Genomic DNA, 20,347 nt, shown 5'->3' with positions numbered 1-20,347 from the left:
TGCCTATGCAAAACAGATTTTGGATCTTACTGGGCTGTGCCCCTGAAATAGCATGCCCCTCACAACCCTGGCACAAGTTCATTTTGAAGTTAGCTTCAGTGTACACAAAAGCAAGCCTACAAATGGGCCTTTAACCAGCCAGGTAGATGGAATGTGTGTGTGTGTGTGTGTGAGAGTGTGTGTGTGATTATGTGTGTGTGTGAGAGAGTGTGTGTGTGATTATGTGTGTGTGTGTGTGTGAGTGTGTGTGTGTGAGTGTGTGTGTGTGTGTGAGTGTGTGTGTGTATGTGTGTGTGAGAGAGTGTGTGTGTGTATGTGTGTGTATGTGAGTGTGTGTGTGAGTGTGTATGTGAGTGAGTGTGTGTGAGTGTGTGTGTGAGTGTGAGTGTGTATGTGTGTGTGAGTGTGTGTGTGTGTGAGTGTGTATGTGTGAGTGTGTGTGTGAGTGTGTGTGTGTGAGTGTGTATGTGTGAGTGTGTGTGTGAGTGTGTGTGTGTGAGTGTGTATGTGTGTGTGAGTGTGTGTGTGTGAGTGTGTATGTGTGAGTGTGTGTGTGAGTGTGTGTGTGTGAGTGTGTATGTGTGAGTGTGTGTGTGAGTGTGTGTGTGTGAGTGTGTGTGTGAGTGTGTGTGTGTGTGTGTGAGTGTGTGTGTGTGTGAGTGTGTGTGTGTGAGTGTGTATGTGTGAGTGTGTGTGTGAGTGTGTGTGTGAGTGTGTATGTGTGTGTGAGTGTGTGTGTATGTGTGTGTGAGTGTGTATGTGTGTGAGTGTGTATGTGTGTGTGAGTGTGTGTGTATGTGTGTGTGTGAGTGTGTATGTGTGTGTATGTGTGTATGAGTGTGTGTGTGAGTGTGTATGTGTGTGTGAGTGTGTGTGTGAGTGTGTGTGTGTGAGTGTGTATGTGTGAGTGTGTGTGTGAGTGTGTATGTGTGTGTGTGTGTGTTTTCTTTCCTTTTTGTGTGGAAAGAGAAATACCAGTTTCTCTGCTGCTTTGGAATTGAACCCAGGCCCTGCATGTGTCACATAGGTTCTCTACCCCTCTTTCTTCTGTTTGTTTTTTTCTTGTTCTTTTACCCTTCTTTCCCTTTCCCTCTTCACCTTTATCTCTGTCCCTTCTCTTTCTCCCTCCCTTCCTTCCTTTCTTGGAGACAGAGTTTCAATGAACATCCCAGGCTGACCTGGAACTTATAATACTCTTGCCTTAGTCTCTAGGTGTTGGGGTCCCAGGTATGTCCCTAGAAAGCACCAAATCTCTCACACATTGGAGCCTCTCCTAGACATACTTTGAGATGGAAAGAAAAGACAGATAGAAAGATAGATAGAAATATAGATAGATAGATAGATAGATAGATAGATAGATAGATAGATAGATAGATAGATAGATAGATGAACCCTTCCACAGCAGCATTATCTCCATCTTAATTCTGACTAATGTGCCAGATCCTGTCCCCAAGGAACTGTCATATACTCTTGGGCATAGCTTATAAGAACCTATGAACTCTCCTTTTCTGTATAGACTGATAACACAACACTAATTCTCTTCAGAGACATCCCAGGAGGGCTACTTCCTCAAACACAGTGAAGTCTTACTAGGAACCTAAGCCTGAGGAACAAACTTGAACTTTGTCAGGAGTCAGGAAAGAAATAGCCACACAGTGGCGGTGTCATCATCACCTTTGACCCATGTAGAGCTAGGTTCTGACTTTTCCCTCAGTGAGGCCAACACCCGAGTCATCCATGGAACTGCCTGCAGCCCAGGTCCCTGAAGCAGAAGGCTCCACAGATCACATGGTCTGGGTGCAAGTCCATGCTGTGGAAAAACTCAGAGGTTTCCAGAAGCTTCCAGAGCCTTCCTGAGATTTGTCATTAAAAGAGGACATGAAAAAAAAAAACGACCCAGCAGATGCTCAGATGCAAAGGATAGGGTGGGGGTAACATCAAAGAAATTATTTTAACAAGAGAATGAATTGTAGGATCAGAATCACAGTTCGATGCTTCCCAAAGCCCCATCTGTTTGCTATACAAATTATACGATTCCTTCTAAATCTGGGTCTGGAGAGCCTTTCTTTATACATTTTCTTACTGGTCACTGATACCCAGAGGAACCTTATGGGAATGACCTGCTCTTGGGAGCTATGTGTAGATTTATCAAACACTCCGCCCCCTTTCCTGAACTAATCCACATTTATAAGACTTTGGAGCCCCTCCCTGTCCTTGCCCTGCCTCCTGCGCTACAGTCTCATCATTGGCCTTGGCCTCCTGCTCTTTCCTTGTCCTCTTAAGGTCTTTGCCCCCCACCCCATCCCCAGACCTTAAGTTCTGAAGCTCCTGGGCCTTTCTGCTGACCCTGTGCCTGCTCACAGTCATGGCCACCACCAGGCCATCCCTTACGTTTTCCATGACAATCTCAGGCCTCTCTCTGCCTAGAGCACAGAGAAGCTTTTGACCCTAGGCATAATACAGCTGTCTACACAACGGTCTCGCAGGGCCCTCCACCCAGCTGGACTGGAGTTCTTTTAGATATGGCTTTTTTCCAGCTCATCCTCTTGTGCTGGTATTAGAAGGCGGTCAGTGGGCTCCCCGGGCCTCTCCTGGGTGCAGTCTTTAGCAGTTGCTGTTCCTTTAGCTGTGACCCATCACTGCCCCCAGCCTGTGGAACTCCTGTTCCCACTAACACCCAAGATTCTGACTCTGTGACATGGCACCGCACTCCTGACCTCAGAGCAGCGCGGGTAACCTGCACGAGATCTGGACTGCAGGCACCCGCTGTCGCGGCAGTATGTCTTGCAGGCAGGGAACTCTTGTCAGCTGCAGCCTTCGTAGATGGGTGACCTCAATGATAACCTTCTTCTCTGGCAGAGTGCTGAGGGTGGTTTCTTTATTATCTTAATACAAGACCTCCATGCTTGGTTCAGGGATGCCTTTAGCACCCCTGCTTCATCTCTTCCTCCTTTTCTCCAGCTGAAATAATCCTGTCCTCCAAGGCTTTTCGTGACGACTGCATTTGTTTTGTAGGAAGCTAAAGAAGCTCTTTCGGAAGCTGAAGGATGAGAATGAACCCGGAGAAAGTGGCCCCGACCACTCAAAACGTCCAGAGCAGTGGGACCTGGACTATAGCCTGGAGCCGTACACTGGGCTGACCCCTGAGTACATGGAAATGAGTAAGACCCCCCCCACCCCGCTTCCTTCTCTGGGTGACAGGTTCAGAGGAGGGACTGTGGGGCAGAGTTAGGGAATGATAGGGCGGCCTCAGGTACTCACTGTCCCTTCAGGGTTTCACAGTCCTGTGTTGGTGACCTTTTCTCTTGGTGCTCCTATGCTCTTCTGTAAGTAAAATGCTTGTTCTTCCAAGCTAAAAGGGAAAGAGGGACATCTTCACTTTAAGAACAGTTTCCATACATGTAGGCTGGTAATCTACAAGCTTCTTTAAAGAGAAGAACACAGGGAAAGCCCCACACTGACGGGAGAGAGGGGACTGGGTGCAGTGCTAGCTTTCCTGCAGAGGTTGGAGGGGGTGAAAGGAAGAGCCTAACAGCGAAACATCTGGTTGCGTTCCTCAATTGAGGGGGCAGAAGCACGGGTCAGTGAGGGGGCAGAAGCATGGGTCAGTGCAGGCTGATCAAAGCTAATCACGGCACGTATGGCTTAGAAGGCAGGGGTTTCCCGTTAAGTGTTTTCTAACTCACATCAGCTGCCCTCAACTGGCCTTGCCAGAGTAACTCTGATTTTCTACTGGGATGGATATTTGGTAGCCTCTTTCTATCACTTGGAAGTAACAAATTAATAGTGTCGGGTACCACAGACCGTGAGCCAAGAGAAGAAGGTCATAGAATCTCGCCTTCCAGTGTGGCCCCTATTCCAATGCTCTAACACAGTGTACAGTTTTCTGTGCTCTCATAAAGCCTTGCTCCATCAAGATACATTTGCTCAAGTATGATAGTTGGTCAAAAATAGTTCATTATCTGATCATTGGTTCATTTTAACATAGCCCTTTCTGAAAGGAGTAGACCAATCTACCAAGCTACAGGAGGTATGTACAAACTCCTGAAGTACCCCGAAGTCATGTGATATAGAATTATAAAAGCATGGTAAGCTTGGGAGTCCCAGCCCTCTTGTGCACTTTGCATCCCAACCTCTGGGGCCCTGTGTTCCAGGTTGAGTCCTAGCTTTGCTTTAGGCAATGCTTCCTCAGCAGTGCCGTCCAGGACAGTTCCCCATCCTCTTGGGTAGCATGGTTGCCTACGTGCTTCTCTCCCTTAGCATTATGTTTGGTACCCACACTAATGGGATCTTACTGAGTCATTATTCACAGACCTGCTTCAGCAGACCTAGCCTATTGGGTTCCAAAGATCAGTGAGGAGGGGCGGGCCACGGCTCATTCATCTCTACATCCCCCAGAGACCAGCTGTATTTCCTGGCTTAGCAGGCACTCAGTGTCTATCACAAACAGATGAGAGCATGGATGAATGACTAAATGAGTGTATTTGCTAATTATCGAGGAATTTTTGTTAACATAGTTAAGTTCATTGTAATAACTGTAAGAGGGAAGGGGAAGTTCACTTTTAAAGGCGGAATTGGTGGAAGGTGCATGAGGGGTCTCGGCTACAGTTTCTTTTCTTAGATATATGGTTGAACCAATAAGTTCTCCTCTGGTTTTATTGGCAATAACACGAAGAATGCACTCCAAGGAAGAGGGCTGGCAGATGCAAACAGCCTCACGGTCACAAGCATCTGTTGTTGACAACGAGAAGCAAACGGTGTTAGTAGTTTGGGGATGGGGAGATTTCTATGACAGACCTGGGGTTAGTGGAGAATCCTGAAGATAGGCAAGTTCCCACCTCACATGAGGATGGAGAAGAAGAATTGTAAAAGCTTGGTCATTAAAGTGACTGAACTCTTTACTTCTCTTGAAGAATTGGACCGCAAGGGTCATGAGGCTAGAGAAGGGGAGGGGAAATGCAAGCGAACCCATTTAATTATTTTGTGGAGCATGCAACTTTTATTGAACACCTAGCAGAAGGAATCAGGCCAGAAACCAGGACAACTTCTTCGCCTTTTCAGATCGGTGTTGATATTGATTGTATCAACAACTTAATGATACTAAAATGCCTTGCTTGGGAAGTATGCCAAGCCTCTTTCTTCCACTTTGCTGAGAAGGTTGTCGGAGGCATTGCAATGTGTAATTATATCTAAGTAGAGGAGCAATGGTGTCTGGATTGTGTCCTTTTTTATTACAGTTTATCCTCTTCCCTCTTAGAGGAGGTTTATTCTATACACAGTCAAGAACAGGGCTGCAGAATGAACTCCACCAAAGCTTAGCATGCAACATAGGGAATGACCTGGAGTCAAGCCGTGGGGCTTCTAATCTTAACTGAGCAGCATGCTATAGCTATATATGTGGCTCTGGGCTTAACGCTTAACATCAGCCAGGCCTAACGTTCCCATCCAAAAGGTGGGTTTGGTGATATCTTCTACCTCCTGGCGATTTAGGTATCAGAGTTCTTATGTCTTGGAACAAAGAGGTGAGCGCAGATTGAGCAGAAATAGAGATTTTTATTTTTATATTTTTTAAAAAAATATTTATTGTGTATACAGTGTTGTGCCTGCATGTATGCCTGCAGGCTAGAAAAGGGCACCAGATCTCATTATAGATGGTTAGGAAACACCTTGTGGTTGCTGGGAACTGAATGAACTCAGGAGAGCAGCCAGTGCTCTCAACTTCTGAGCTATCTCTCCAGCCCAGGTAATTTATTTTTAAAACGATAAGCTTCCAAGGGGGGCAGGAGGCCAGAGCAGAGAAAGTCGAGTCACTGGATTGGTAGCAGCAGCATGGCGGATGAGGCGGGGTCATTTGCACAGTAAAAGCTTTGGCGCTCATTTGCATAGTGGGTGCTTTTCTTTCGGTGTGATGTTCTGTGACTTGACAAATACTTCTCTACATGACGCAATTTCATGCATTACACGTCTCGTTAGCATCTTAAATCTTCACCAGGCTAAATTTGCTTTAGCGTTAAAATGATCACAGGTCACTTTCAGGTACTCTAGAATGCCTTTGCCTCTGAGCCAGTGGCTGATAGTTCCAGCAGGTCTCAGCTGAGGGAGTTTCCCAGCTCTCCTCTTTGCCTGCCAGTTTTCCTTGAATGTTAATTTTGCAGCCTCGTGTTTTCAGCCCCCCACCTCCCTGTTCTCTGCCTCACTAGGTTTGTGCTAGGAACTGGGCGAGGAGAAATACAGAGTAGTTAGACGGCGGCGGTGCTTACTGACGTAGCCCCTTAACATTCACCACTGTTGTTAAGGTCAAGAGTCCAATTTCTCTCTAGTGGAGAAGGTTTCCTACCAAAGCTATAGGGAGCCGTGAATTAGGCAGAAAAAGCATAAAGGCAGATCTGAGAGTTTCACTCGGAGGTCTGACTAAACACTGTAGGTGCTGCCTCCTGGCCGGGCCTCTGCTTGCTGAGCCTGGGCTCTCCCGCAGCTCTTCTTGTTGTGTTTCAACAACCTACAGTTCCTGTTCCTCTAGTCACGTGACAACCATTCTCTTCTAACCAGGGGTTCAGTGACCTGTCCCCCGACATCGCCCCATCTTCTCCAACTACAGCTCAAATGTTGAAGTCCTGAGGCCATCGCTGTGGGGCTAAGATTAATTACTTCTTCACTCACAAGGCTAAAGAAATCTCACTTTTCTCAGTCCCAAGCTTAAATCCTGTTACATCCTAAAAAAGGAGAGAGGCCTAGGGACTTGTAAGGTTATTTTTATTGTTTGTTTTGAGACAGGGTTTCTCTGTGTAACATTCCTAGCTATTCTGGAACTTGCTCTTGTAGACCAGGCTGGCCTTGAACTCACAGAGATCTGCCTGCCTCTGCCCCTCAAGTGCTGGGATTAAAGGCGTGCGCCACCACCACCCGGCTTTTTTTTTTTTAACTTGGAGTGAAATTCAAAAGATATTTTGAAGGGTCACCAGCAACCAGTCTTTCTTGCTTTCTGGAAATGCCCTCCAGAGCCTGCAGGAGTTATCCAAGCTTAGGGGAATACAAAGTTCTCTGACCACATACCAGGGCTTCAGAGCCCATAGCTGCATCTGAGTGGGATAGTAGACAGAAATATGTCGAGTCTATTTACTAGATAGTAAACCAACCCCAGCTTCAGGGAAGAAGCAGGAGAAGTTGGAGAAGTCTCAGTGGCTATGAGTCAGGCAACTAAGAGTCACAGGGTTGAGATCTAATCTATGGAGTAGAATCCAGCTGCAGAGGCAGGATCAGGTTCAGATGGAGGAATGGGACCACATCAATATCAGGGACCTAACCCAGCTAAGGCTCATGGGAGAGGTAGTTCTCGAAGGTGATAGATTAGTGGGGCTGCTGATATCACAATGCTAGGTGTGTGCTTTTCTCTGGGGTCCAGAAAACTACAGACCTTTTTTTGGTCTGTGTATCCCATAGGTTTTCTCAGATAGGACTTAAAATACCCATGTTCTCCTACGGTCTTACCACACACCAATACATGTATAATGTAGTCCTGGTTCTACTCCCGGTAGTATGTCTTCATCAATCTGTGCTTCATGTATGGCGCTGCCCAGACAGGGCCATTCGTGTGTCCACTGGAGTGCAGTGTCATCCTCTACCCTCAAATTGGATCAAAAGATGTTTGTAAAAACGTAGTCTCTGCAGGGGACCGTTTGGAAAACCCTTTGCCAGGATGATTATCCTCTCTCCTCTTGCCTTTCTCTCATAATCCATTCATCAAGCATCCTTTCATATAGGAACCACCTGCTTGACCCAACTCAGGTGGCTCGTCTCCCATTACCACCGCACCCGTGTTTGGGGATTTCCTGTGAGGCAGGGCAGAGTCCCAAGGGAATGCCAGAAGAAGCGTTTCTAAGCTAGTTCCCTGGGAACTTCAGTCCTCTACCTCACCCTTCTTTAGTGTCTGTGGCCTCCCGGCCTCCAGCTGAGAAAGCTCACTTTTGTGCATGCCTGCCCTCTCTGACCTGCTGTATTTATGGTGTCTGTGTTGCCTTTCCCCAGTCAGGATCTTCAGAGGCCACCACTACTGTGCATCGCCTTGGCCTCCTATGGTTGGGGCATTTTCTCCTACAGCCTCCACTCTCTTGGCTTGCCATTGTGGTTGTTTTTGTTCTTTGATCCTGTTACTCTGTTGTCCAAGAGCCCATCTGGCCCCTCTTATTCCTTTCCCTGGCCAACTTTGCATGTTCCTTTTGCTCTGGAATTCTCCAAGTCTTTTCACTCATACGTGCAAAGCCAGTTTTATGTTTCTGGCTCCGTGAAGGGTCCTCTCCCTTCATAGTTTAGGCCCTTATCCCGCAGGATTTCAGAGACTTTGCTTCCTAAAATAGAGGTTCCCAATGGTAAGACATTCACAAAACTTCACAAGAACAAGCCTTCCCTGTTTAACAGAGCGTTTCCCAGTGCCCCTCACAGCCTGAGTACTGATAATTTCTAGACAACCCCATAAAGGAATCTCTGTGAAAATGAGGGTATCCGTTTGTGTCTCCTCCTCTAGGCTGCAGGCACCTCTCTGCAGGTCAATCCTCAAGCATTTATGAGCTGATAATCCAGTGGGTGGATTATCAAGACTGTATCATCCTTGTTTCTCCTTTTCTGCTCCTTCTCTTCCTCCTTTCATGCCCCCCTCTGCCCTTCACTTCTGCCTGCTCCCCTCCCCCACTCCAGGCTATTATTCCCTCCTTCCCAGAATAAGGCAGGGAAACAAGAGAAGGTGTAACATGAGCCCATGCATGCGCTCCTCCATGGCAGCTCTGGGAAACAACTAGAAGGCCAAAGTGAGCAGACAAGTCAACTTCCTAGGGAGTAATCAGTCCTGCCATTCCTCCAGATGGCTCACTTACCTGGTGATGGAGTTGCTGCCGTTCTTTTCCCTCTAATTTCTCCTCACCCTTATCCCTGAAGCAAAGACTGGCCTCTTGCATCTTTCCCTGATCAATGTAAGGTCCAGTGAGCCACCTCCTTCCTTCATGCATTCCTGGAGTGTTATGTGTCTGGGGGGTGAGGGTCTAGCTCTGCCTTGAGCCTGGGGCCTGCCATCCCTCTGGGCCTTTCTTCCTTCACAATAAGGTGAGTTAAACCAGAGGATGCATGTCCCCGGATGCAACACAACCCACCTGTCATCTCTGATTAAAGCTGGTGGTGCCATGTGTCAGAAGAGACTGGCGCATAACTAACATTTTGGGAAGAAGATAAAAACTGAGTCAGTGTGCTCTTGCTTTGTAAGATGGTCATGTGTCACAGAGAGACAGTAAGAGAAGTTTCTGGATTCACCAGCGGAAACAAGTGCTGCTTCTCATTCTTATGTGAGGGAGTGTCTGAAGTCCCATACAGAGTTTCAAACTGAAACAAGGTTCCTTTCTGCTGCTGGTGTCTTCCTTTATGTATAACTGCTAAATGGTGTACCTCAAACCCAAGAAACTGAAGGTCGTCCCAACGATTCACTGGTGGAACCCAGCCTAGAGTCCTCTCTCCTACCATTCTACAAGAGGTTTTGATGAGGCCTGGTAGAGAAGCAGAGGGACAGAGGGGAGTGAGCTTTCTTCCTTCCTTCTCCACGGGCTAGACCTCCCCAATTCCAGAAGGCCACTTGTCTTGGACTTTGAACAAAAACGAAAGCCCTGAAGCCAAAGCTGCCCGCTCCCACTGGTGTGCCTGACACGGTGATCCTGGGCCTTGCTCTCAGCTGTCAGCTTCCTTCCCCAGCTCCCCAGGACCACCCATGCCGACAGGAAGTGTGCTGAGCCCACTGCAGCCTGTCTGTTGTAATGGCAGGGCAGGTCATCAGTGGGGGGCGGCAGCAGGGAGAGATGTATTATATTTACGTTTTTCTAAATTGGGCTGGAAACCTGGGGGGGGGGGGGGCAGACACAGATCTGGGGGAGGGGCCTGAGGTGAAGGGGAAGCTGGAGTGGGAAGGCTGGAAGTCCTTCTGAGGAGGAGGGAGTTTCCTGGGGGCAGCGGTGGATGTGGGGATGGGCTGGTTCCAGACAAAGGGAAACCTGAGAGTTGAGGGATTACTGGAAAGACCTGTGAGGGAGGGGAGCAGCAGGCTTTCAAGGGAATCTCCAATATCAAACCCTCTTCCTGAAGAGCTTACTAAGAAAGACTTCAAGGGTAACTCCCCTCCCCCAACGCTGGCGGGGGGGGGGGGGGAGAAAGCTGACCCAGGAGCAGGCCACAGTGTTAATCATCACGGTCCCCAACCCCAGAAGGAGGCTTCAAAGCTCTTTTGCCATAGGACTCTCTCACAGCCCAACTATGGACTTTCCCTAAGGACCCAAGGAGGAGAAATTCCTCTGCTGTTAGAAGAGCTACAGGCCAAGTTCTCTGAACACTTGTCGCTGTTAGACTTAACCTATAGAGCAGAACTTGGAAGCCGGGGGGAGGGGGGGGTGTAGCCCCAAATTTAATCCTGTAATGATATACTTAGTGACAGGGTCCAGATGAAATTCTTGATAAAATTTCATTGTTATTTTATCTTGATAAATCAATGATAGCACTGTGGGCCTTTCCCACCTGAAGACAAGGCCTATGTTCAAAATATCCTCTCATGGGTGGGGAAGGCTTCTTGGGGATAGAATAGGCATGGTAGACACTCCATGAGTGTTTGCTGCTGAAGGAAAAAGATGGTGAATGAAAGCAAATGGTACTCAGGCCCTACAGACATCACCTTTCATGGAGTCCCCTTGCTGTGCAGACTCAGTTGGGATGGCCTGTCCCACCTAGAGGTGCAGAATCTCTGTATGCAGTGATGCGCTGTGATCCAGATGTGTCATCCTGAGACCAGATGCTCTGGCAGTTGTGGTTTGAATCTGAACCGTAACCCCCCAACCTCGTGTTTTGAACGTCAAGTTCCTATCTAGCGGTGCTATTTTGGAAGGCTGTGGTACATGTTGGAGCACGGGCTTAGCTCTTAGAAGTAAGGCACCAGAGGGAGTTGCTGAAGGTTATATCCAGAACTCTGGTTCCAACTTCATTCTCTGCTTCTGGGTCGGCTGTGACATGACATGAGTAACCTTTGCCACATGCTCCTGACACCACGAGCCATGCAAATGCAACAAATGTGGAAAGTTGGTGCTGGGAGTGGGGACGGAGACGCTTACATTGGTGGGAAGATGCAATCCCATTCAGGGTGGGTCTTCTTCCTCTCGCTTCCTGCACCCCCCCCCCCCAGCAAGGCACAAAGCCAGTGGAACAAAACTCAGGAGTGTGTGCTCCAAGACAGTGGCTGAAAGCCCCGGGAAATTCCTTTCCCCGGAGTCATCCTGTTTATAGGAACTGAGTCATCCCACTGGATAATTGGGTACCTGCCCCCTTTTCTAAATGGCACTTAACCGCAGTCCGGGCAGCTCAGAGGGCCCCGTTCCAGGGCTTCTGGGAAAGAGGGTGAGTCCCAGGCCACTTGTCTCCTTTTACTTCCGAGGTAGACATTGCTTGACATTGTCTGCACCCTGTAGCCCTCCCGCCTCCCACTGGGACTTAGAACAGGCGCCTTACCTGGATGCTATATTCCTTTCCACCTCTGTTGCTGCGTCTGCCACACAGAAGGTGCCTGGCCGGTGCTGGGGAAAGGAATGAGTGGCTGGAGACAGGAATGGGTGATGAGGGACTGAGCAGGTGCAAGATCCTCTTTGTTTAAGACACACTGGGAACCAGTCTGCTTTTCTATTTCTCGTACAACCAGGGAACTCAGAAGGGAGCTTTGTCAACCTGTCGTAGCCGTGTTATAGGTCCCCGGAGTAGGCATATCTGTGTTTTCCCAGTTATTTCCTTTTCAATAAAATTTCCATAAACTTTATTGTATTTTCAAATCTAATTTTATTTTCATTTTGTTGACTTTTCCGCAGCCTTCTGGAGAAAAAGGACTAAAACACACAAGGGTCCTCGTTGTAATGTTTTGGAAGCGCTGTTCAGGTCTCTCCTGAATTCCTGGCCTTTGTCTCTCAGTTGCTTTGCCATAGTGATAGATGCGGTAGAGGGAAGGAGGGGTAATCAAGCCTATGGCTGCCCTTCACACTCTCTAGTCGTGTGTGTGTGTGTGTGTGTGTGTGTGTGTGTGTGTGAATAAGAGTGAACAGATCACTCCATGTGTGTATCCACCAGAAACCACTGGAAATCACCAGGTGTCTCTCAGAAGTAAATCAGTTGATCTCAACAGCTCATTTCTCTCTCTTGTTTGGTTGCAGGGCTGGGGAGCGAGGAGAGGAGTGGTAACTGAGTCTCCTTCAGGGACAAAGAAATGAAGACATTCAGAGCCAAGTGGACCTTAGAGGTCTCTCTGGGTGTTGCACTGATATTTCATGTGGCAAACTCTTGATATTTAAATTGATACTATAAGCCTGTCCCTTCTGGTCTGGGCTTCCTGAAGTTTCCGAATGGAGCCTGGTCCATTGTGTAAACCCCATACAGAATGGAGTTGAGTTTAATTTGCTGCCTTTGTTTTTGAGTCAGCTTGTGAATGTCAGTCATTCAGGCAGAAAAGAGCTTGAGTCGCAGCATCATCGGGCAGACCATCCGCATCTCTTCTGCGTGGTCTTCAAGCCAAACACAGTGATTACCAATTGTGTGGTACCTTCCAGGGGCCCTGCTGGGGAAGCGAGCTATTCCTGCCTGTGCTGGCTGATTTTGTGTGTTAACTTGACACAAGTTAGAGCCATCAGTGAGGAAGGAGCCTTGGTAGAGGAAATACCTCCATGAGGTCCAGGTGTATGGCATTTTCTCAATTAGTGATCAGTGGGGGAGGGCGCAGCCCATAGTGGGTGGTGCCATCCCTGGGCTGCTGGTCCTGGATTCTATAAGAAAGCAGACTGAGCAAGCCAGGGGTTGCAAGCCAGTAAGCAGCACTCATGCATGGCCTCTGCATCAGCTCCGGCCTCCAGGTTCCAGCTGCCTGAATTCCTGTTCTGACTTCCTTCAATGCAATGATGGACTATGATCTGGAAGTGTAAGCCAAATAAACCCTTTCCCCACTAGCTTGCTTTTAGGTCATGGATAGAAACCCTCCCTAAGACAGTGGCCAATGTTCCGCAGCAGTGTGTTAACATGGCCACCAGTGTCAGATCAACTCTGTGACACTGTCATGGGTGTTTATGTGTTCCTCTTCCTCCATGCTTCCTCGGAGCTCTTAAAAAGTAGATAGCGATCTGTTTATCCTATAATAAAATGTGTGGCTATAATAGAATGTCACAGGCTGGGTAATTTATAAACAATAAAATGTATTTGACTCATGGTTCTGGAGTCTCGGAAGTCCGAGCCACTCATGAGACCCTCCTGGCTGTGTCAGCCCACCGTGGGAAGCAGAAGGTCAAGAAAGCACAGGAGAATATAGAACAAGAAGGGACAAACTTACTTTTTAAATAAAAGCACTCTTCTAAAAATGAACCTCATTCTAGAATGATATTAACACATCCACAATGGCAGAGACCTTGTGGTTAAATTGCTTCTCAAAGATCCTATGATAATAGCACATGAACTGGGTGGGGAAGGGAGCACATTCAAACCATAGCACAGTTAATCTTTGTTTTCTGGCAGTGAGCATGAAGTCCAGGGAGCCGACTACTCTGTAAATGTTTGTTGAATGAATGACAGATCAAGTGAGGGAGTGAATGGTAGCTATTGAGAAGTCATACTTTTGTCACCTGTGCTAATGCCCCCCCCCCGCCCGCATCAGAGGCTCAGTCTGAGGATGTAGCATGTACTCCCTTCTTCCCACTGCCCCCTTCAAGTCTGAGTCCAGCAATGCTCCCAATTCTTTTTTGTTTGTTGTTAGACACTCTTAGGAGAAGGGGATTGCTTTCCTTAGGGTTTCTATTGCCGTGAAGAGATATCATGACCATGGCAATTTTTATAGAGGAAAGACATTTAATTGGGGTGGCTCACAGTTTCAGAGGTTTAGTCCATTATTGTCATGGTGGGACATGGTGGCATGCAGACAGACACGGTGCTGGAGGAGGAGCTGAGAGTTCTACATCTTGCAGGCAACAGGAAGTGAACTGATACACTAGGTGTATCTTGAGCCTATATGAGATCTCAAAGCCTGCCTCCACAGTGACGTAAATCCTCCAACAAAGCCATACTTACTCCAGCAGAGCCACACCTCCCTAATAGCACCACTTCCTTTGAGGGCCATTTTCTTTTAAACCACCACAGGAATGGTGAGACATAGCTTTAAAATGTGGGTTTGTGAAACAATACTGGGTTAGTGCTGTGGGCTCTTCCAAAACTGTTCAGCAGGAGAAATTGTCTCCTCCGTAAAAAGACAAACACACCATGTATCCTTGCTCCCCTGCCTCACCCGCCACTGGGTCACAAAAGGAAGGCCATTAAGGTATCACTTTTATTTCTGTTTTCTTAAGATGAAAATGGAGAGACAAATCCTCCAGTAGAAAATGAAGCCAGACAAATGGAGCAAGAGACAACAAAAACTAATTCTTTATGCGCAGTGTTTGAAACTGTGTTTCAGGATTCTCCTGTGACATCTAACAGCATGAAACACAACATGTATGATTTTCCGAGTTATTATAATCTAACTCAGGAGTCCTCAACCCTTGGGTCATGGCATAGCAGATAGTTACATTATGATTTATAACAATAGCAAAATTATGATTATGAAGTAGCAGTGAAGATAATTTTATGGCTGGGGGTCATAACATGAGGAAGTATATTAAAGGCACAGGATTAAGAAGGTTGAGAACCTTTGATCCAACGGAACCACTCCTTTTCCAGTCAAGCCCCCTAGACGAGCACTTCTGTGCCTCAGTGGGACATTGGTGGCACAGGAGCCTCAGGGCCTCAGTCAACCAGAAAGTGCAGTTCCCAGTTGTCCCTGTGTTGGTCCTATGCTGAGAGCCTTTGCTTGGCATCACCCAATTGTCAACCAAGGGTTCTCGCTATTCACCATTTCTATCTTTTCAGTAGATCTTATCTGTATTATTCATAATGAAGTTGGATATTTGTCTGTTTTCTTATATAATCTTATTTTTAGCATCAATGTTAATGAGTTTTCATTTTTATTAATTAAATCAGCTCATTGATAATTTCATCTATGTGTCTAATGCATTCTGGTGTTCTCACTCCCCCCCTTTATTTCCCTCCCCTTCACACATCCATTTCCCCCACCTGTAGCCTTCATTTTGCTTTGGGACCCACTGAGTTTAATCAGGGAGACCTGTGTGACCAGGGTGCCAAGCTACATACTGGGGCACAGTAGGCTCAACAGTGGTCACTCAGAAGTAAGGGGAAAGTTCCCCTAAGTCCCTCCCTCATACATGACTGACTGTTGGCAGCCCCAGTTCAGCTCAGGCCCAGTGCCCATAGCTGTTATGACTTCATGATTTCAAGGGCTCTGCCGTGTCTAGCAGGTGGCATTTCTCACTATCTTCTGCCTCTTACTCCTTTAATGGCATCTCCTGCTCTGTTCCCTGAGCCTTGGGGTGGTATAAACATCTTGTCTAGAACTGAACCCTTGTCTACCACTCATTCTCAGTATCTTGGGCAGATATGAGTCTCTGTATTCATCACTGTTCACTGACTGGGCCCTGCAGTAAAGTTTGCGTATGGCTACAAACACTGATATTTAGGCAACTTACTATCATTTAGCAAAACTCTAGGTGAAAGTTATCTGCTGGGGCTTATGGCTTCCTCAGGCATGGACATTCAGCTGGGTTTACGGTACCAGATGTGGATTCCTGCTTGTTGAGCCAAGATCAAATCCAATCGGAGAGCCATTGGTCACTGTTGTTCAGGTGGGCTCATTGTGCCTGGCAGAATGGTGTCATAGTTTGTTAGGTTCAGAACTGGGTAAGATCGCTGATGCCTTTGTCAACCTGAAGCATCCTCTGGCACACTAAATGCTTCCTGCAGGGGATGGGGGTTCCCAGATCTGTTCCAGCTTGATCCTTGTCTCTTGCAACCACGGTCTTGTGGTGTCTCTAGCAATGGGGTCTATTTGAAGGCTCCAGCTCTCAGTTCTCCTCAATGGGAGTCTCTGCTTTTACTAAACTGAAGGGAGAGGGGCATAAAAGGGTTATCATAATATTCATTAGCATTGGGGCATTCTTCTGACCTTCTGCGAAGTGTCTTGTGCCTGTCACAGCAAGCAACTAGTTTTGCTTTTTGCTGTGTGTGTGTGTGTGTGTGAGAGAGAGAGAGAGAGAGACAGAGAGAGAGACAGAGAGAGAGAGAGCTTCATTTGTAAAATAGATAACATTTAAATATCTGTTTACATAACAAGCACCACAGAGGGCAATATAGATGCAGTAAAGGGTGGAATACAGAAATATAATATCTGTTCTCAAGGCCTGCCCACCCCTAGGGAGTGGCGTGTCTAGGACTCCATGGAAGGGTCTAGAGATGCCTTCAGCAGTTTAGTCTAGCTGGGGAAGTGGGGAAGGAGAGACTCATGGGGGCGGGGTGGGGGAGTCTGAGTTGAGTCTGAATCATGAGTAACAATTCACTCTGCAGAACATGGAGGAAATTAGAGTGGCGGTGTATAGCGAGGCTCCCAAATGCACAGATGGTTTGGGATGGTTGGAAAGCAGGTAGAATTGACCTCAAGCATTCCAACTAAAACTAGCCCTACGAACAAAATACAGACTAGACAGGAAGAAATGAGTAAGTCTGGGTCAGATTGTAATGGGCTGTGAATGCCAGGCCAAGGGTCTGGATTTTCTGTGTATGCTTGTATATGTTCACACACAATGGAAGACTCCAGACTTAATATGTATGCTTGTGTGTGCACACACACAATGGAAGGCTCTGGACTTTATATGCATGCTTGTGTGTGTGCACACACAATGGAAGGCTCTGGACTTTATATGTATGCTTGTGTGTGCACACACACAATGGAAGGCTCTGGACTTTATATGCATGCTTGTGTGTGCGCACACACAATGGAAGGCTCTGGACTTTATATGTATGCTTGTGTGTGCACACACACAATGGAAGGCTCTGGACTTTATATGTATGCTTGTGTGTGCACACACACAATGGAAGGCTCTGGACTTTATATGTATGCTTGTGTGTGCACACACACAATGGAAGGCTCTGGACTTTATATGTACGCTTGTGTGTGCGCACACACAATGGAAGGCTCTGGACTTTATATGCATGCTTGTGTGTGTGCACACACATTGGCAGGGAGGATATTTCCATTGATGACTCTTAAATAGATGAGTGACAATCAGAGTTGTGTTCCACTGTTATCTCTCCATCCACCGTGCCCAGGGTGTTCTGCTTTTTCTGCTACACCGCTCATTCTTTTCACCAAGTAGACTGTCCTGAAATGTCCTTGCTGGCTGCTGCCTCATTTAGTGTCTTTCACTCCTCCTTGTTATTTTAGCCCAAGCCCAGGTAATCACTCATGATTTTAAGTGTCTCCAGCATCAGGCAGTGGAAGGCTGGTGGTTATTTAGGAAGGTTCTTGGCTGCTGGAGTGCAACAGAGGAAACCCACGGAGTTTGTGCCCAGATGGGTTTCCAGGCTTCCTGCTTCCAACCGGCATTTCTGCAGCACTATATGGCGGCGGGGCTTTGTAAAGATTTACTTGAAAATCAACTTATGGATTCTTCCCTAATTGGCTTGGCCAGGGTTAATCTGCCACTGGCCCAGGCAAGCTGGCTTCTATTATGGAGCCACACTGAGGATTTCCGGTGTTGCTCTTGTCCTAAGGGAGGCTGGCTGTTTTTAGACACAAATCTTGGTGTTGGTGAAGGCCAGCATCCTTGCATCTGAAGTGAACCCAGCAGGGATTCCATTTGACTCAGCCCTCCAGACTTTCCCTTGAAAGGAGCAAGTCTTGGATTTGGCATCTGCACGCTAGAGGGTTATGATTTTATTTTATTTTATTCTCTCCCCAAGATTAAATAAAGACTCGCTGTTTATTCCCACCTCTTTAGATAACTTCTTGGAAACGTTCAAGGGTGCCCAGTCCAAGCTGGAAGCACCTGAGACATCAGAGGATGTGTAGAGAAGGGGCCAGGGTACCCTGTGCCTCTCTTCTGAGGTTGTCCCTGCTAAGCACACCCATTTACACGCAGGGTGGGAGACCAGAGCTTTTTAGGAGATTGGAATAACGAGTGGCAACTACTAAACACACCACACTTGCACCAGAAAGCAGTGATGTTAAGAGAAGAGCTTATGTCTGGGTAGTCTGTCAAGGCAAGAGAGCAAACACTCGGGGCTACCCTTGGGGATAGGATAACAGTTGACTAAATGTCCCCGAGGTTCATAAGAAAGAGATAAGCGTGAAAAGTGAAAACTCCTGCTTCCTTCATGGTCCATCAAGGATGCTGGATTTCCCAGGGCCATTCACAGGCAGGGGGTAAGGACATATTACAGGAAAGATTAACTGCCCCTTCCCACCCCACAGTGTCCTGGTTAAGACCTTTGGGGCTCTGAGGTTGCCACAGGGTTCTTCTGGAGGAAGTTTCTTATGGTTAGAAGGTTTGCCCTGCACTCACTGAACTGAGACGACTAACTTCAGACGCTAAAGAGTGATGAGTTCAGGTATGTATTTAAATGTAGACATGGGTGTTACAGACCAACCTGTTTAGTTTCCTTGGTTAGAGTTAGGGTCAGGGTCCACTCCCCTTTGTTCCATCTGTCCTAGTCCTGCTCCATGACCTCCAAATTACATTTTCTGTGAAGCATCTTTTGAAAGATGTGCCAGGTACTGATGCTTTCCAAGCTTTTATGATGTGTGGTGTGCGTGTGCGTGTGTGTGTGTGTGCATGCGGGGATCAGAAAACAGACTGTGGGCGTCAGCTCTCTCCTTCCACCTTGTATCTGAGGCAGAGTCCCTTTTGTTTCTGCACTGGCCACCCCAGAGCGCCTGGTCCATGAGCTCCTTCGCATCTCGGCTTCCTGGCTTGCTGCTGTAATGCTGGCGTTACAGGCACATTTCTTCTGTACCTATTTTTTATGTGGGTTCTGGAGGTCGCGCTGGGGTCATCAGGGCTGAGTGGCAAGTGCTTTGGCCTGCAGAGCCATCTAGGAAGCCCCGAGATGCTGCAGTTGCCATTGCTTATCTGAGGGAGTTTCTGGAGATCTGTTTGCCCCTCCTCACCCCCACTACCATCTAGCCTTTCCAGGAGTCCAACCTTTAAGTATTAGAGACATCTTGTCATTAATGACACCTGCTGGTCTCTTAGAACCCACTGGGTATCTAGGATAAGGCAGAAGATGGGGTTGTATGAGCAAAGGCAGTGGCCACACCTGTGAGCCTGCAAACCTGTCAAATCAGAAGCATTTTGACTGGGAAGAGTTGTGCGTTTCCTCTGGGAGCTTTCCCAGGGTTGGCTTATGTTCTGTATATGGACAGACACATAGCTACGAGTTTGGATCCTGTCTTTTTATTTTTCGCCTGACTATCCTGGGATGGTGAAGCTTGTCTAAGGGCCCCACAATCACAGCCTTCTAGCACCTTAGGGAATTTAAAGTGATTCCCTTGAGCTCTCCGTGTAGATGGAAGTATAGACAAAGGACTGTGTCAGGTTAGGAACACGTGCAGATCTGGATATCCTCAGAGTCTCTAAACTGTAAGCTTGTGTCTGTTTAGCATGTAGCTATACAGTATACATTGTAATCATTTCTGCATGCTGATATGTATTTCACTAAGAATAACAGTATATATAATACATAACTAACTTCTTACTTACAGAAATAACTTACTATTTAGGTCTTGGCATATGCATATGTATGTGTGGGAAAGGCATAGGTGGGCTTGCTTTTGGCATCTCCTTCTATTGCTCTTTACTTATTGAAATACAGTTTGTCCTTGAACCTGAAGGTTGACATTTAGACCGGACTGGGTAGACAGCAAATCCCAGAGGTCCACTTGTCTCCCATAACCAGCACTGGGATTATAGACATGCGCTAATATACCTGAATTTCACATGGGTGCTGGGGAGGGGACCCTGGGGGAGCAAGCCCTTTACCCACTGAGCCATCTCCTCAGCTCCCACATGAAACATTTGTTGAACAATTATTAAGTATCAGACATGCAGACATTATATGTGTTGTGAGCACTTCTGTGTGCCTTCTGAGATGCCAATCAGGTAAGTATTGTTTTATGATTTTTTTTTTCGAGACAGGGTTTCTCTGTAGCTTTGGGGCTTGTCCTGGAACTAGCTCTTGTAGACCAGGCTGGCCTCAAACTCACAGAGATCCACCTGCCTCTGCCTCCCAAGTGCTGGGATTAAAGGTGTGTGCCACCACCGCCCAGTGTTTTATGATTCTTAATTTTACTTGTTGTAACTGGGGCACCAAACAATTGGTACCTGCCTCTGTTAGTGTAGGGAATTCGACAAGGCTGCTTCCAGGA

The 20,347-nt window shown here is 47.2% G+C and overlaps 1 protein-coding gene across 2 annotated transcripts in view; it reads left to right on the top strand.

Annotated features, from left to right (window-relative positions):
• Positions 1-20,347, top strand: part of Ano2 (anoctamin 2) — a 362,201-nt gene that overhangs the window by 321,603 nt on the left and 20,251 nt on the right. For both annotated transcript variants that reach the window (XM_075981962.1, XM_075981963.1), the window contains one exon: positions 3,016-3,161. In XM_075981962.1, coding sequence (XP_075838077.1) covers positions 3,016-3,161 — 146 coding nt within the window. The remainder of the gene's footprint in view (positions 1-3,015; positions 3,162-20,347) is intronic.

This window comes from Microtus pennsylvanicus, chromosome 8 (genome assembly GCF_037038515.1).
Source record: "Microtus pennsylvanicus isolate mMicPen1 chromosome 8, mMicPen1.hap1, whole genome shotgun sequence".
Lineage (NCBI taxonomy): Eukaryota > Metazoa > Chordata > Mammalia > Rodentia > Cricetidae > Microtus > Microtus pennsylvanicus.
The sequence above is the reverse complement of the archived record's forward strand: the minus strand, read 5'-3'. Positions and strand labels throughout refer to the sequence as shown.